The 18883-nt window shown below is 46.2% G+C and overlaps 1 protein-coding gene and 1 non-coding gene across 4 annotated transcripts in view; both read right to left on the reverse strand.

Moving 5' to 3' along the window:
- The window catches only part of tom1 (target of myb1 membrane trafficking protein), a 145296-nt gene that overhangs the window by 74044 nt on the left and 52369 nt on the right, over positions 1-18883 (reverse strand). For all 3 annotated transcript variants that reach the window (XM_072492035.1, XM_072492037.1, XM_072492036.1), the window contains exons 3-6: positions 10003-10081; positions 8293-8442; positions 4310-4444; positions 1076-1204 (exon numbers count right to left, since the gene is read on the reverse strand). In XM_072492035.1, coding sequence (XP_072348136.1) covers positions 1076-1204; positions 4310-4444; positions 8293-8442; positions 10003-10081 — 493 coding nt within the window. The remainder of the gene's footprint in view (positions 1-1075; positions 1205-4309; positions 4445-8292; positions 8443-10002; positions 10082-18883) is intronic.
- Positions 3453-3559, reverse strand: LOC140404164 (U6 spliceosomal RNA). The gene has a single exon (XR_011938464.1). It is a non-coding gene; the product is annotated as a U6 spliceosomal RNA (small nuclear RNA).

Consider the following 18883-nt stretch of genomic DNA (forward strand, 5'->3'; position numbering starts at 1 on the left):
CTGTTCCTATGTCTGGATATGGGGGTCTTCAGACTTCTGTATCTTGTGCCTGATGGAAGGGTCTGGAAGAGGGCAAAGCCTGGATGTGAGGGGTCTGTGACAATGCGGTCTGCCATCCTGAGGCAGCGGGAGGTGTAGACAGAATCAATGGGAGGGTGGCAAGCTTGTATGAGCTGGTGTTATTCGGATTGCCGCCAGCAGGTGGCGACAGAATGACAAACCATTTGGTTATCTAAATTATAAATGACTAATAGTTAAGTGAATACTTCAACCATTACTTAACGGTTGTTAAGATTCATTCTGGCAGCTAGCGTCGGTCAATAGTTATGACGAACCAGTAGAAAACGAGTTGCGTCTCTACACGGTTATATCTTACGAGTCCCAATTAATGGCCCAACATTGAATGTTAACATTTAAAATGATCGACTATTCTGCTTGATTGGGAGGAACAAGGTCTGGTCATTAAAACAAGTCACTCCTTGCAAATTATCGAATCGTAGATTTGTATGGCGCAGGAGGTTGCCGTTTGGGCTGTCATGCCTTTGCTGTTTTTTTGTGCGGGCTTTTTAAATTGGATCCACTCCCTCTGCACTTTCCCCACGGCCTTGCAAACTTTCCCCACTCAAATATTTATCTAGTTCCCTTTTGCAAGTTACTATTGAATCTGCTTCCACTTCCTTTCAAACAGTGCATTCCATATCGTGATTCAGTGTCAAAGATTCTGTCTTCATGTCGCTTCTGTCACTGAAAACAGTCTCTCCTTATTTATTCAACCAAAACCCTTCCATCATTTGGAATCAAAACTTCCCTTAACCATCGATTTATTCCACGTAACACGAGGTCTTTCAATTCTGGTAAATATTAGGGGAAACATCTTCTTGTTGGGGTGGGGGAGGGCAGGGTGAAATATGGTTTCTATTGAACGGATTGCGCCCCCATGACTGCGGTTTTCCCTGAAGGGAAGGAAAGAATTGCAGATGAGGGATGCACGTTAAGCGGAAGAATCTCGGACCTGCTGCTTAATGACCGCGGTTCTGGTGCTGCCGTCGGGGGTGGGGGTTCAACTGATTTTTACCTGTTCGAGGGAGGGAGTGATTGCACCTTCTGTGGCCACTGCAGGGATGGGCTGCTCAGAGACCGGGAACATCGCTGGCTGCGCTGGGGCAGAATTCTGTGTGACTGCTGGGTCAACTTCGGGAATAGTCTGAAACATAAAACATGACCAAAATGAACATTTGTCCACAAAGTTTCCAGAATTAACGTCCAGGCTGAACAGCAGGACAAAATGGATAGACACTGCGAATGGGATTTTCCGCTCCCGTTCGCATCGCGGGGATTTGGTGATGAGGGTGGGAAAATATCCTGGGAAGGTCAAACCCAGTTCTTACGTCAACGCCCGTCAGAGGCATCCAAAACAACGGGATCCTCACTGTAATAAATTAGCATCTCATTATCATACCCCCACGTCATGTAATGCGCCACGGTAGTGTGCTGTCAGAACGACGCCAAGCACAGCCGGTCTCAGAAGGCATGCACCTGATGAGCAGTATTCGGAGGTGAGCTTGGGGGTGGGGAAAGAAGGTCGTGCCAGGGTAATGCCAGTTTTATGCCGGGGAGGGGGTGTACTTGGGTGAAGAATGTTTCCTGGGGTGACTGCTGTGCACTGGGGTGGCCTTTAAAAATGGCGTCCGGATCATCGAATCGCTGAGCGGATGGCAGGGTGGGCAAATCAGAGGCCGCCCACCCGCAGGAACCCCTGCCTGCCTTCCTTCTCTTTAAAGTCCCCGCACTATATGGCGGTAAAAGCCGCCAGTGCCGTTAGCGGCCACAACGCTGCTTTCCCCGCCCAACATCGGCCTTTGCCGATATCAGAGAAAACCTCGCCAGCCATTTTGAATAAATGTCCAATGTTGGAAAACTGCTCCCAAAGTTATGCAGGTTATTTGTAGCAAAGTAGGTTCTTCCCACCATGCACAGCAGAACAGAAGTTCTTTAATGACACAGCACGTTCACCCAGCTAATCATTATAAGCCAGAATAGGTCCTGAGACAGTTAATCTGACCCAAGTTGTGTTCGGAGTCCAAGCAGCCTCTGCATTCGGAGTCGCTGGAGATAGTTCCGCAGGATCTGGATTCCCAATTGTATTTCACCTAAGGGGCAGAGTAGCAGGTATCACAGCTGACATCTGTGGGAAATTCTCCTGAGATGCCCACTGGACAGCAACCAGGAGCAAGAATTCTGGGAGATTCTCATCTTTCTGTCGCTCAGACAGAGGTCAACTGCAGCTCCACACTGAACTCACTCAGCGGAAACCAGGTTTCAAATCGGTGTAGTTTGGTCCACTTTATCAGTGACCATGTTATTACGTTCTTGGTTTTGGCCTCTCTGACAAGTGGAAACATCTTCGCTACATCCAAATCCTTCCATAATTTTAACGATGTCCGATCAGCCGACACTTCAGGTCTTCTCTTTTCTACAGGGAAAACCCAGCTTGATCAGTCACTTGATAGTTTTAATTGTAACACCAAATTGGAGCCTTCCCAATCCAGAATAAGACTGCTAGTGCTGATGCATTGAGAGTAGTCGAAGACTCAATCTGACAGAAAAAGGGAACTTCATAACTCCAATTCAAAGTCTCAACCCAAGTTTCTCACAAAATATCCTTCCTCAGCATCTGCACCGAGTGACCAGCCTCAGTGGCTTCAACTCCCATCTCATACGATCTCCTTCAATTTCAGTGCTCTCCTCCTCCACCACCATATAAAACTAATTTCATGGCTACCCCGCAACCTCGTCATCTCACCTGTCCTCTGCATCATCTGAATCATACACGGGTCCCCTCCAACCACACTTCCTTCTGCGTGCATCCCTGTCATTAACACCTCCACTTTCAACCTTTGGCTCTCCCCATGTCACAATGCTGCAGCTGCTCAGCTCAACCAGTCTCTCCCATGCGCCTTGGATGCCGTGAGCCCCACTACATCTCCCAACCCGTGTCATTTTGAATTACCTTTTGGCCTGGTCCCCATCTTTGGTCACGGTCCAAAGGGACATGGATTAAAGTATCTGGTGAACAAGTGATTTAACCATCCACCATCAGATCTGGCCAGACTACATCAAGCACTTTCCTCTGACGAGAACACTTTCTACTCCAAGGTTTACTGAAAGAGTGTTCTCTTGGATAGCAAAGAAAATCTCCAGGACAATTTCACCCCCCCCCCTCGTCCCTCCCACTCCCCAGTCAAGATCCATAAAACTTTCTCTTTTTTTTTCCCAATTAAGGGGCAATTTAGCGTGGCCAATCCACCTCGCATCTTTTGGGCTGTGGGGCTGAGATCCACGCAGACACGGGGAGAAAGTGCAAACTCCACACGGACAGTGACCCGGGTCCGGGATCGAACCCGGATCCTCGCCGCTGTGAGGCAGCAGTGCTAACCACTGCACCACTCCAAAAGGATATGGAACACTTCACGAATGTGTGTGTCATCCTTCCGCAGAGGTCATGCTAGTCTTCTCCGTATTGTTCCAATTTTAGCGTATGTGCTGCCAAAGCGAGCATCTTAAAACCCTCTGCCCTCACCTCCAACAAGTGCAATGGTCTCGGGAACGTCTCATCAATGAAAACAGATCTGTTCAGCTGCCTGCGTCACATTTCCTAAACAAATCGTCCCCCAAGACATCTCCCTATCTTTGAACCCATACTATAATTTTCCTAACCTCTCCCTCATATCCTTCTCCAACCTCATCTTATCCACTAAATCCATCTCCTGCTCTCTTGACCCCCATTTCAAGGAATCATCCAATTTCCCATGCTGGCCCCCGTATTAGCTAAGATTACCCCCCCCCCCCCCCACCCCAAACCAGGTACTGCCCGCCTCCTTTTCATACCACTTCCATTACCTCTCTCCTCAAAACACCCTCATCCTTGAACCCTCCTGTCCTCAGCAAATTACATCCCATCTCCAACATCCCTTTTCTCGACCAAGGCTTTGAATGCGTTACAATCTCCCAAATCTGCAACCAACCTATTTTGTATCTCCACGTTTGAATCTCACCAATTACATTTGCGCTGCTGCCATAGGTCTGAAAGAACTCCAAACAGAGTCACAAAAGACATGATCCAACGTCGAAATCGCTGGCTAGTTTAATATCAGCAAGGAGCTGTGTGATAATTATGCTGCCAGATAATCCTCTAAGTCACTGTCAAACCAGCGAGGTTGAAAATGTAAAGACTCTACCATTTACTCAGCTGAATTAAAATCAACAGTAGCAGAGGCCAGTGCAATACTAGGCCCCAATTCATACTTACTCTCTGAGGTGTGTGAATGGGAGACAGGGCATCAAGGTCGGTCATGGGGAACTCAAGCCCCTTCCTCCTTAGTTCTTCATACACAGTCACTACCCCAGTCAGGTCTGGAGTACTCCGGAAAGCATCAGCCCAAGCCTGCATCCAACATTAAAAACGTGGCGTTTTTATACGTTATATTCTATACATGCCTGTCCCCACGTTCCGCCCCCAAAAAGCACTTCTAACTCCACAAACTGTTTTAAAGACCCAGACTGAGTCCCTCCCGGTCCGGCTTCACCCCCATCCCAAGTCCGATGTCTAACCCCCCACTTACCATGGAAACTGCCCGTCTACTCCAGTTACTTTTAAAAACATTTTTAGAGTACCCAATTAATGTTTTCCAATTAAGGGGCAATTTTGCGTGGCAAATTCACCTCGCCTGCACATCTTTGGGTTGTGGGGGCGAAACCAACATAAACACAGGGAGAATGTGCAAACTCCACACGGACAGTGACCCAGAGCCGGGATCGAACCCGGGTCCTCGGCGCCGTGAGGCTGACAACTGCGCCGCCGTGCCACCCTGATCAGAAAGGTTTAAGGGGAATTTATTAGAGATTTTAAAAATTGAGGTTTGAGAGTGTAGAAAGGGAAAAACACATTCATTGATAGGAGGAAAAATAACCAGAGGGAACAGATTTCAAATAATTGGCCGGCGGAAATATAACCAGAGGGAACAGATTTCAAATAATTGATAGAGGACCCAGAGAGGAGATGGGTAATATTTCTTTCATGCAGAGTAAAAGGATCGGAAATCATTCCACAGAATCCCTACAGTGCAGAAGAAGGCCATTCGGCCCATTGAGTCTGCACTGACCCTCTGAAAGAGCACCCCACCTAGGCCCACTCCCCTTCCCTATCCCTGTAACCCAACCGAACCACATCTTTGGATTGTGGAAGGAAACCGGAGCACCCGGAGGAAACCCATGCAGACACGTGGAGAATGTGCAAACTCCACACAGACAGTGACCCAAGGCCGGAATTGAATCCAGGTCCCTGGCGCTGTGAGACAGCAGTGCCAACCACAAAACACAGTGAGTGGAGTTACAGGTTGTCTGCTGAAAATCCATCACACGGAGGTGTGCCACCACGCAGCACACTCTGAAAGGATGATTCCAGCAGACTCAGTAGCAGCTTTCAAAAGAGAATAGAGCAGGCAGTGGAGTGGAACCAAGTGGATCATTCCTTCACAGAGCCAGCACAGATGTGATGTACTGGAAAAAAAACACCTTTTCTGCTTTACGATCCTCTTGAAGAGTCCATGCCATTCCCAGCTCTTACAGACCATGGATTAGATACTTGGAGAGACAGTGGCATTTGTGGGCTGGGAAATATAGTCAGTGATGCTTCCTCGTCACCCTTTGAGCAGCTATTTCAATAATTTGACATCTCAAGGCACTCCCCTTTTTAAAAAAAAAAAAGTAACTGCAACTCAGACTTCATCCTGAATAAGGTAATTCAACGTCTTACCTCCCCCATTTCCCCAGTGGGACAAAACCTCTGATTTCTGCAGAGCCTAAACAGTTAATTAGAAAGTTTTATGATAGCTTGTGCTTTAGATCCCGTGTTAGTACATGGAGTACTTTGCAGTCTTGGGAAAAAGACTTGGCAATTAATATTGACGAGGAGACACTGGGTAGTATATGAGATTATGACAGTAAGATTTTGGTCTGTAATAGAATGAGTGAGACTCAGTTCAAGACACTGCACCGTGGGCACATCACGTCTCGTTCGAAACACATGTTTGATCCTGCCATATCCCTGACGTAACTAAAGTGCCTGGTAGTCGAGGGCAATAATATACACTGCGTATGGACCCGTGTTAAGATTCAACCCTATTAGTTTGGTGTAGTTAAGGAGCTCGAGAGGATATTTGACAGAGCCTTAGAAATTGATCCTTCGTTCCCAATTCTAGGTCTTCCAGATTGGAGAATTACTGACATTAATGAAAAAAGGTTGTATAACATCCTAACCTTTGCAGCCCGTAAAAATATCCTCTGCTCCTGGATCAGGGACAAGTGTCCCTCAACTCAAAGCTGGCATAAATTGACCATGGAGTGTACTGCTATGGAATTCCTGCATCTGTGATCCGTTCTAAGTCTCCGTAAAGTGAGAGATGCCGATCTCAGATTTATAGGCTCCGCCTTGTCTGACCTACTCTTGCAAAGTTTCCCATGAACTTTTCCATGAGCCTCATTGTTAAGTCTTGATCCCGCTATACATAAAAGGTGTGCGGTCTGTGATATTATCCTATTGTATTTTTATGGCCTTATCCTCATTCTCCCTCCATTTTCTGAATGATCCGGTATTAAAACTGGAGGTACTTGTTCTTAAAAGTTTGTTGTTGTGAAGTTATCCTGTCTTGCTTGTTCCTACATTTTCAGTAATACTCGTTCTGGACTGCACCAGCTGTGTTCACAATTTTTTACTGCGTTATTTGTAAAAGAAATGATAAAATTCTAATAAAAATATATATTAAAAAGCTTTTTCCGATGGCACTGCTGTGAAGCGCCTGTCGACATAAGAAATAAGGGAAGTAGGTCCTTTGGCCCTACAACCCTGCTCTGCCCTACAGCAAGATCATGGTTCAATGGATTGTGGCCTCAACTCGACTTTCCTGCATTGTCCCCTCCCCCGAATCCCTTCACCCCCAACTCCCTCACAGATCAAGAGTCTGGTCAACTCCGTCTTGAATATATCATAGATTATCATAGAATTTACAGTGCAGAAGGAGGCCATTCAGCCCATTGAGTCTGCACCGGCTCTTGGAAAGAGCACCCTACCCAAGGTCAACATCTCCATATTCAATGACTCAAATTCTGTTGCTCTCTGGAATTGAGAATACCAATGATTCATGACCCGCAGGAGAACTTCTTCCTCATCACCATTTTAAACAAGAGACTCTTATTTCGAAACTGTGTCCCGTCATCTTGCTTCACTGTACAAGGCATTGGCGAGTCCAAACCCAGTGTACTATATACAGCTTTGTTCCCAGTTAAGAGGGTTACACGTGAATTAGAGGCAGTCCAGAGAATGTTTACTCAGTTGATTCCCGGGATTAATAATATTCAAACCCGAGTCAGACGGTCTTTTGATCTACAAGGGAGTCCAGGATTATGGAGGACAGGCAGGAAAGAACAAAGGCAAATACAGCACAGGAAAAAGCCCTTCGCCCCTCCAAGCCTACGCCAATCATGATGCCGGTCTAAAATAAAACCTTCTACACTTCCGGGGTCCCTATACCTCTAATCCCATCCTATTCATGTATTTGTCAAGATGCCTCTTAAACGTCACTATCGTACCTGCTTCCACCACCTCTTCTGGCAGCGAGTTCCAGACACCCACTACCCGTATAATTAAAAAAAAAAAAAAAAAAAAAAAAAAAAAAAAAAAACTTGCCTCGCCCATCTCCTCTAAACTTTGCCCCTCACACCTTAAACCTATATCCCCTAATAACTGACTCTTCCACCCTGGGAAAAAGCTTCTAACTATCCACGCTGTCCATGCCCCTCGTAATTTTACAGACTTCTATCAGGTCACCCTTCAACCTTTGTTGCTAGTGAATACAATCAGAGTGTATCCAACCTCTCCTCAATAGTCAATACCCTCAAGACCAGGCAACATCCTGGTAAACCTCTTCCGTACTCTCTCCAAAGCCTCCGCATCCTTCTGGTAGTGTGACAACCAGAATTGTACGCAATGCGATCAGAATTGTACGCAATAAAGTGGAGTGGAGGCCAAAATCAAACCAGCCATGATCTTATGGAAAGCCAGAGCAGGTTCAAGGGGCTGAATGGCTTCCTCCAGCTCCTATTTCTGATGATCACTGCTTTAGACTGGTTTCACAGGTCGGCGCAACATTGAGGGCCGAAGGGCCTGTACTGCGCTGTTATGTTCTATGATTGTTCAGATATCACAGACACCCGTGCGCCATCAGTACCACTTACCTGAATCAAGCTCAGTACTTTATCCTGCACTACACTGGGCGGATTGTTCTTGGGCAGAATGGTTTTTACCAATACATCCTCCACAAAATCCCGACTGGCCACCATGACATGGAATCGATGGCCACAGTTCTTCACACAAGTTTCTAGAACCTTTATTGGATAAAAAAGTTAGACAAATTCAAACTGGGAATAGATTGATGCATTAAGCATTAATTTTAATAATAATAATCTTTATTAGTGTCACAAGTAGGCTTACACTGCAATGAAGTTACTGTAAAAATCTCCTAGTCGCCACACTATGGCGCCTGTTCAGGCAAACAGAGGGAGAATTCAGAATGTCCAATTCCAACAAGCACGTCTTTCGGGACATGTGGGAGGAAACCCACGCAGACACGGGGAGAAGGTGCAGACTCTGCACAGCGCACAGTCAGTGACCCAAGCTGGGAATAGAACCCAGGTCCCTGGCGCAGCAGTGCTAACCACTGTGTTACCGTGCTGTCAAGCATCCTGAATGAAATGAATCATCCTCTATTCTAAATTTAACTTTCTGTGGCTTACAATTGTGACTTGATTGCACAAATACACGTAGGGAAAGAGGAAGGAAGAAGTTTCACTTACATGGTGTTCTTGGGATCTTGAGAATGCCCGCCCCAAAAGAAAAGTTTTACAATCACTAAATTGTGGTCAGGTGACTAGGAGACACACTTCCCTTTGTACACAGTTAAGTTGGTCACAGCCAGTCACTCATCCAGCCCACTTGCCTACACTAGGCAGCTGTGGTCGATAACTGTCTGGTGTGCTCCCATTATTTTAACACCTACAAACAAGTCTCCCCAAGCCTATATGCTTCTTTTTTTTTTTTAAATTTAGAATACCCAATTCATTTTTTCCAATTAAGGGGCAATTTAGCGTGGCCAATCCACCTACCCTGCACATCTTTGGGTTGTGGGGGTGAAACCCACACAAACATGGGGAGAATGTGCAAACTCCACATGGACAGTGACCCAGGGCCAGGTTTGAACCACACTTACTAATATTTTCTTTCTCAGCTCAGCGTTCAATCTTCCCATGTACCACTGCAATCTGTACAAATTCAAAAAGTACACTTCTCATTGCTACACGGGAGACAGGTACAAGATGGACCTAAATCTAACAAGATAGACCTGCCTTGCAAATTATAAACTGCTAGATACTGCTTTGATCGCTATATATTTTATTCAAGTTGACAAAAGATATTTTTAAAAAGACAACAGCAGTCATTTCATGCTGTTCGTTTGTGGCACTTTAATGTTGAGAGTATTTGTATTGGGAAACTTTGTTTTGCAAGCACTCGTGCTAAGTCGCTATCAGTAGTTGCTTAACAGGTGTTGACTCACCAGTATCTTCCAATGTGCAAACTCTTTCACCAAACAACATTTGAACTCGTGACTGATATCAGGGTGGCAGCAATTAGACATTGGGGAATAGACCAACTGAGGTACATGTTCTATCTTAGCATTAGAACACAGTGCGTCACATGGTATAACCATGCCCAACATCACTGAACACTATCGTGCATGTAAGCAGCTGGACTGTAGACTCACTTGCAGTATCACGAAGATGTGACACAACACTAGTCAATGGTGGGTAATTTGCTTGCAAAAGTAGGTTCCACTGCAACATTTTTGCCACAAAAGAGCCTTCACTTCTAAAATGAAACACAGGACTAACCGTCAGGCAGAGCATCACCTCCCGAAAGTTTTTGTTTCCCGAAAGTCTCTTTCTCAGGGCCCTGATCGCATCCTTTGGTCTGAGAAACAAAGCAGAAATCCCTTTAGAAAAATTAGGCTCAACAGTCTACAAGACAAAATTGGCAGCAGATATTTAATTTATTCGTTAAACATCCTAAAAACTGATCCTTAAATGATTCAAAGAAGTTATCCGAAGATTAACTGACCCCTTAAGAGCCCCAGAATGTCTCAAGTTTGATCCTCAGTGTTATGCAGGCACATGGACACTTTACCTACACCATGCAAGGAATACTGACTGGAATTGTCTGCCTGCGCGTTTCCTGGCAGCGAGGGGCGGCTTCAATTCCACTGCCATCATACAGCATGTCGCCTCCTTCCCCCAAGAAACATGCGGCTGGGAGACCAGAGGATTCCGCCCACTGAATTAAAAATATCAATCTGTAATTTAATACAAGTGAAAGGATCACCTTAGTCCCCTCACCCCTGCCCCATATAAACAAAATATCAGAACACGAAGAGTGTGTGTTTTCCAGTGAGGAAGGGAGCCAGCTTTTTGTTTTACAAGTTCGGGCAGGTTTTATTCATTTAATTTTTATTTTTTTCATTTATTTTATTCATTTTTAAAAAAAATTTATACAAGTTCAGGGTGGGGGGGGGGGGGGGGGGGTTTATTTGATAAAACTTTACCGGGAAAAAATGCAGAACTTTGGGCAGATGGAGACTCCACTTTCCGACACTGGAAGGCTTCACCTTCCAGTTCTATTGGAGGAGCGTGTACGAGGGCCAAAGGGACCCAACACCATTTCCTCCATTTTTGTCAGCAGCAAACAAGGTAAGAGAAAATGGTGGGTCGCGAAGGTCGGCCGGCGTGGGTCGCGAAGGTTGGCCAGTTGGTAAAAATGGGTCCCCGGAAAAAAGGTTTGAAGAACACTGATCTTCAAAGCGCGCTCATGACAGCGTCGTTCCTGTTTTCGCTGACAAAATAGTCTGCGAGTCCGGTGGTTGTGTCCACCTAAAGATATGGGCGTAGTTCAGACAGCATTTTAGGCTGGGTCTTTGTTGACGTTGGTCCCTTTTGTACCAGCCACCTGTTGAGCAAGCGAGGCTGGACGCCATGTTTGGTGTGTGGGGCAGGAAGGGGTTGGAGAGAATAGGAGGCTAGGGCGGCACAGTGGGTAGCACTGTTGATTCACAGCTCAGGGACCCGGGTTCAATTCCCGGCTTGGGTCACTGTCTGTGCGGAGTCTGCGCGTTCTCCCCGTGTCTGCGTGGGTTTCCTCCGGGTGCTCCAGTTTCCTCCCACAAGTCCCGAAAGACAGGTGAATTGGACATTCTGAATTCTCCCTCCGTGTACCGAACAGGCGCCGGACTGTGGCGACAAGAGGATTTTCACAGTAACTTCATTGCAGTTTTTAATGTGACACTAATAAGGATTATAATTACTTGTTTTTGGAGGGGTGATTTGCCAGCTTAGAGGAGCTAACAGTGAAGTACCGGCCTTGGGGTCAAACTCATTTAGATATCTCCAAGTTGGGAATTTAGTACAGAAAGCTTTCCCGACTTTCCCCAGAGGTGCCACCGACATCTCCAATGAGAAGGATCCTTTTACTTGCAGGGTTGGAGGAGGGTCTGGGATCGATGGGTGGATGCTTTCAGAAGAAGGAAGCTCAGTGGAAGGAGCGCAAGCGAGGTGGAAGGGGGAGCTGGGGCCCATAGATGATGAGGTGTGGAGTGAGGCCCTTCGCAGGGTGGACTCCACGTCCTAGTGTACGAGACTGGGCTTAATCCAGCTTAAGGTAGTGTTAGGGGCACACTACCCAAGGAGAGGAGGCGCAGTATTCCCCCAGAGGTGGACGTTAAATGGGAGCGGTGTTGCGGGGGTCTGGCCAACCACTCGTACATGTCCTGTCCCAAACCTGTGAGCATTTGGGCCTCCTCCTTTAGCACCATGTTGGCGATTTCAATATTGAACTGGAGCCCTGCCCTTTGGTTGCCAAATTTACTTCATAGGAGAGTAATCAAACAAAATTCAGCACTGGAAGGAATCGAGGTAAAAGAGGAGCTTGGTCAAAAGGAAATATGAAATGGTCAAAGAAGTAAGTTTTTAAGGAGCATCTGAAAAGCAGAGAGGGGCAGAGAGAGAATTCCACAGCTAAGGGCCAACGGAGCTAAAGGCCAATGGTGGGGCAAAGAAATGTGGGGATGCAGAGGCCAGAATGGGAGCAGCTATCTCAGTGGGTTGTAGGGTTGAAGAGGTTGCAGAGATAGGGGAAGAGGAAGGTCATGGAGGGATTTGAAAGCAAGGATGAGAAATATAAAAGTGATGTTGGCAGCCCGGGAGCTAAAGTAGGTTCGCAAGCACAAGGGTGGTCAGGACAGGGTGCAAATTAAGGTGCGTCCAGTATTAGATGAACAGAGATATCTCCAAATTAAATTATGGGAAGACTGAAGCCAGTCATCTTTGGGCCGCACCACAAACTCCAATCCTTCGCCACAACCAAAGCTAAATAAGGCCGTTCACGATCTTGGTTGTCCTATTTGAGCCCTAGCTGACCTTCGCATCATATATTCAGTCTGTAACCAAAATCCCTCATGGCCCGCCTCTGCTCCTCTGCTGAAGGCCAGCATGAATCATACAGTGCAGGAGGATATTCGGCCCATCAAGTCACCTTACTAAATTGCCCTTAGTGTTGGGTGGGGTTACTGGGTTATGGGGATAGGATGGAGGTGTGGGCTTGGGTAGGATGCTCTTTCCAAGAGCTGGTACAGACTCGCTGGGCCGAATGGCCTCCTTCTGCACTGTAAATTCTATGAAAAGTCTGCACCAGCTCTTGGAAAGAGCACTAAGCCCACACCTCCACCCTATCCCCGTAACCCAGTAACCCCACCTAACCTTTTTGAACACCAAAGGCAATTTAGCACGGTCAATCTACCTAACCTGCACATCTTTGGACTGTGGGAGGAAACCGGAGCACCCGGAGGAAACCCACGCAGACACGGGGCGAACGTGCAGACTCCGCACAGACAGTGACCCAAGCCGGGAATCGAACCTGGGACCCTGGAGCTGTGAAGCAACAGTGCTAACTGCATTGTTGAAGGTGCCACCGTTTTAAAATCAGATAATAAATGGAGGTCTTCGCTGCCTGCTTCGGTTGATGCTAAATCACTTTTGGAAGTTAAACGCTCAGGAGGGAGGAGGTGACAGTGATGAAAGGGCCGCATTTCTTTTATGACCTTAAATTCGCATGCCGTTCCGTTCTTAAAAGCAGGTTCACTGCAGGCGGTTCACAAAAAGACAGACATTTTGTAATTTCAAAAAATACTGAGATTGGTGTAAATCTTTGGACGGTGCCTGTAGCTTTAGGGTATTTGACATGAAGGGCGTTCACAAGCTGTCAAACTCACAAAAACATTTTTTTTTTTTTTTTTTATAAATTGTTTTGACGATTATAGCAAACATTCTACAATAGAAATTAAAAACACACTGCTTAAACTGGAAATGCAATGTTTCCCCAATTGATACCAAAACTTCAAAATACACAGAAGTTTTATTTTTTGGGGACATGTTAATGGGTGAGGAAATTGATGCATTTCATGTTTTCCAATTAACTACTTGATATTTAGTCTTAAATCAACAGAGGATATTAAGGATGCAAGTCAAAGACCAGTAATGTACAGATTCTGCAGCGCACAGATTTTCTTTTAATTCATTAACGAGGCGTGGGAATCACTGGCAAATCCAGCATTTCCTATTCATCGCTGATTTCCCTTGAGACACCCGAGCGGCTCGATAGGCCATTGCAGAAGGTCGTTAAATTGTTTCACAGTGGGTCTGGAAATAAGTCACATCTATGCCAGAACAGGCGAGGACAGCAGATTCTAACCGCCCCCCGCCCCCTCCCAAAAGGATATCAGTGAGCCATTGTCGACGCTAGCTTTTTATTCAAAATGTACTTACTTAAATAACTGAACTTAAATCCCTTAGCTGCCTTGATTGGATTTAAACCCGTGTCACTGGATGAATAGTCCAGACCATGGATTGCAAATACACTAACATAACCACTGTGCTCCAGTTAATATTCTGCATCAACCACACCTAGATCACTGGAAGGCAAATCACCAAGTATGGCAAGAATGCACTCACATCAAGTCTATGTTGTTCAACAGCAAAGCGAACAGGATGACTTAGTTCTGCCCAAGACTGAAACAACATTGAAATTGAAAAATCGCTTATTGTCACAAGTAGGCTTCAAATGAAGTTAATGTGAAAAGCTCCTAGTCGCCACATTCCGGCTCCTGTTCGGGGAGGCTGGTACGGGAACTGAACCATGCTGCTGGCCTGCCTTGGTCTGCTTTCAAAGCCAGCGATTTAGCTAAACAGCCTCCCAAACCCCACCCCAATGAAGTTAGAAAAGACCTCCACTGTCACACAAGTCATCAATCAGCTAAAGCTAAAAATCACATTTGTTCCTATTTTAATCCCTGGGATCTTGCAGAGTACCAAATGGCTGCTTTAATACAGGCAAATGCTGCAGTCAACAATCCTTAAATTAATTCAACAATACTTTGAGACATTAAAAAAATAGGTAAACATGTCCTTGTCTTTTGTTCCCCAATAAAGTTTTTGAGGAATTCCGCAATCGGCCGATGCAAGTTTGGATACCTAGCTGAATGTTGCACAGCTGATAGAGTAAAGGAGCCACACATCTTGGCACAGTATCAGCCGTGATTTGTTACAATGTTAACGCGATGTATCATTTTTCCCAAATACTTTTCTTTTTAGATACACATGAAGTTCCCCCCCCCCCCCCAATCATTTCAGGGGGTGCTCCTTAGGATTAAAGCTGGATACAGAAAGCACCCAGGTCAGATTGCATAGATGTTAAATTCAGACTTCCGAAGAGTTTAATAATTGGCTGCATACAGAATCATAGAATAGAAACCCTACAGTGCAGAAGGCGGCCATTTGGTCCGTCTAGACTGCACCGTGCCCTATCGTGTTAGGTACACTGGTCTAACACTGGCTGCAACTGGATGCAGTTTAGATCAGAAAGATATTCCAGACCTTAGAACATAGAATGATACAGCGCAGTACAGGCCCTTCGGCCCACGATGTTGCACCGACATGGGAAGTCAAAAAACAAAAGCCATCTAACCTACACTATGCCATTATCATCCATATGCTTATCCAATAAACTTTTAAATGCCCTCAATGTTGGCGAATTCACTACTGTTGCAGGTAGGGCATTCCACAGCCTCACCACTCTTTGCGTAAAGAACCTACCTCTGACCTCTGTCCGATATCTATTACCCCTCAGTTTAAGGCTATGTCCCCTTGTGCTAGCCATTTCCATCCACGGGAGAAGGCTCTCACTGTCCACCCTATCTAACCCTCTGATCATTTTGTATGCCTCTATTAAGTCTCCTCTTAACCTTCTTCTCTCCAACGAAAACAACCTCAAGTCCATCAGCCTTTCCTCATAAGATTTTCCCTCCATACCAGGCAACATCCTGGTAAATCTCCTCTGCACCCGTTCCAAAGCCTCCACGTCCTTCCTATAATGAGGTGACCAGAACTGTACGCAATACTCCAAATGCGGCCGTACCAGAGTTTTGTACAGCTGCAACATGACCTCATGACTCCGGAACTCAATCCCTCTACCAATAAAGGCCAACACACCATAGGCCTTCTTCACAACCCTATCAACCTGGGTGGCAACTTTCTGGGATCTATGTACATGGACACAGAGATCCCTCTGCTCATCCACACTTTCAAGAACTTTACCATTAGCCAAATATTCCGCATTCCTGTTATTCCTTCCAAAGTGAATCACCTCACACTTCTCTACATTAAACTCCATTTGCCACCTCTCAGCCCAGCTCTGCAGCTTATCTATATCCCTCTGTAACCTGCAACATCCTTCCGCACTGTCGACAACACCACCGACTTTAGTGTCATCTGCAAATTTATTCACCCACCCTTCTGCGCCCTCCTCTAGGTCATTTATAAAAATGACAAACAGCAATGGCCCCAGAACAGATCCTTGTGGTACGCCACTTGTAACTGAACTCCATTCTGAACATTTCCCATCAACCACCACCCTGTCTTCTTTCAGCTAGCCAATTTCTGATCCACATCTCTAAATCACCCTCAATCCCCAGCCTCCGTATTTTCTGCAATAGCCTACCGTGGGGAACCTTATCAAACGCTTTACTGAAATCCATATACACCACATCAACTGCTCTACCCTCGTCTACCTGTTCAGTCACCTTCTCAAAGAACTCGATAAGGTTTGTGAGGCATTACCTACCCTTCACAAAGTCATGCTGACTATCCCTAATCATATTATTCCTATCTAGATGATTATAAATCTTGTCTCTTATAATCCCCTCCAAGACTTTACCCACAACAGACGTGAGGCTCACCGGTCTATAGTTACCAGGGTTGTCTCTACTCCCCCTCTTGAACAAAGGGACCACATTTGCTATCCTCCGGTCCTCTGGCACTATTCCTGTAGCCAATGATGACATAAAAATCAAAGCCAAAGGCTCAGCAATCTCTTCCCTGGCTTCCCAGAGAATCCTGGGATAAATCCCATCAGGCCCCGGGGACTTATCTATTTTCAGCCTGTCCAGAATTGCCAACACCTCTTCCCTACGTACCTCAATGCCATCTATTCTAATAGCCTGGGTCTCAGCATTCTCCTCCACAACATTATCTTTTTCATGAGTGAATACTGACGAAAAATATTCATTTAGTATCTCGCCTATCTCTTCAGACTCCACACACAACTTCCCAACCCTGTCCTTGACTGGCCCTACTCTTACCCTACTCATTCTTTTATTCCTGACATACCTATAGAAAGCTTTTGGGTTTTCCTTGATCCTACCTGCCAAATACTTCTCATGTCCCCTCCTTGCTCGTCTTAGCTCTCTCTTTAGATCCTTCCTCGCTACCTTGTAACTATCAAGCGCCCCAACTGAAACTTCACACCTCATCTTAACATAGGCCTCCTTCTTCCTCTTAACAAGAGATTCCACTTCTTTGGTAAACCACGGTTCCCTTGCTCGACGCCTTCCTCCCTGCCTGACACCCGGTACGTACTTATCAAGAACACGCAGTAGCTGTTCCTTGAACAAGCTCCACATATCCAGTGTGCCAAACACTTGCAGCCTACTTCTCCAACCTACCCCTCCCAAGTCATGTCTAATGGCATCATAATTGCCCTTCCCCCAGCTATAACTCTTGCCCTGCGGGGTATACTTATCCCTTTCCATCACTAACGTAAACGTCACCGAATTGTGGTCACTGTCCCCAAAGTGCTCACCGACCTCCAAATCTAACACCTGGCCTGGTTCATTACCCAAAACCAAATCCAATGTGGCCTCGCCTCTTGTTGGCCTGTCAACATATTGTGTCAGGAAACCCTCCTGCACACATTGTACAAAAAAACGACCCATCTAATGTACTCGAACTATATCTTTTCCAGTCAATATTTGGAAAGTTAAAGTCTCCCATAATAACTACCCTGTTACTTTCGCTCTTCTCCAAGATCATCCTCGCCATCCTTTCCTCTACATCCCTAGAACTATTAGGAGGCCTATAGAAAACTCCCAACAGGGTGACTTCTCCTTTCCTGTTTCTAACCTCAGCCCATACTACCTCGGAAGAAGAGTCCCCATCTAGCATCCTCTCCGCCACCGTAATACTGTTCTTGACTAGCAGCGCCACACCTCCCCCTCTTTTGCCTCCTTCTCTGAGCTTACTAAAACATCTCAACCCCGGAACCTGCAACAACCATTCCTGTCCCTGCTCTATCCATGTCTCCAAAATGGCCACAACATCGAAGTCCCAGGTACCAACCCATGCTGATAGTTCCCCTACCTTATTTTGTATACTCCTGGCATTGAAGTAGACACACTTCAAACCACCTACCTGAACACTGGCCCCCTCCTGCGAAGTCAAATCTGTGCTCCTGACCTCTATACTCTCAATCTCCCGTACCCTAAAACTACAATCCAGGTTCCCATGCCCCTGCTGAATTAGTTTAAACCCCCCCAAAGAGCACTAACAATTCTCCCCCCCAGGATATTTGTGCCCCTCAGGTTCAGATGTAGACCAACCTGTCTGTAGAGGTCCCACCTTCCCCAGAAAGAGCCCCAGTTATCCAGAAATCTGAATCCCTCCCGCCTGCACCATCCCTGTAGCCACGTGTTTAATTGCTCTCTCTCCCTATTCCTCATCTCATTATCACGTGGCACGGACAACAACCCATAGATAACAATCCTGTTTGTTCTCGTTCTGAGCTTCCATCCTAGCTCCCTGAAAGCCTGCCTGACATCCTTGTCCCCTTTCCTACCTATGTCGTTAGTGCCAATGTGGACCACGACTTGGGGCTGCTCCCCCTCCCCCTTAAGGACCCGGAAAACATGATCCGAGACATCACGTACCCTTGCACCTGGGAGGCAACATACCAAACGTGAGTCTCTGTCGCTCCCACAAAATCTCCTATCTGTGCCCCTGACTATCGAGTCCCCAATTACTAATGCTCTGCTCCTCTCCCCCCTTCCCTTCTGAGCAACAGGGACAGACTCCGTGCCAGAGGCCCGTACCCCATGGCTTGATGACCTTGAAGTCAGTTCAATCAGGTTTATTCAACTAATAGCAGTTAGCACAGTTCTCTGCGAGTTCGACTCTCTGCTAACTTAAGTGTGGTTACTCTGTCTGACTGAACCAGACTAGCTCTTAGCCACGTGGTGGAGGTGTGAGATTGTAACAACACCCTTGACTGACTCTCTAGATGTTCATCAGTGGAAAGAGGCGGAGTGCGAGTGCCTCGTGTCTTTTATAGTCAGATCCC

This window comes from Scyliorhinus torazame, chromosome 29 (genome assembly GCF_047496885.1).
Source record: "Scyliorhinus torazame isolate Kashiwa2021f chromosome 29, sScyTor2.1, whole genome shotgun sequence".
Taxonomy (NCBI): Eukaryota; Metazoa; Chordata; class Chondrichthyes; order Carcharhiniformes; family Scyliorhinidae; genus Scyliorhinus; species Scyliorhinus torazame.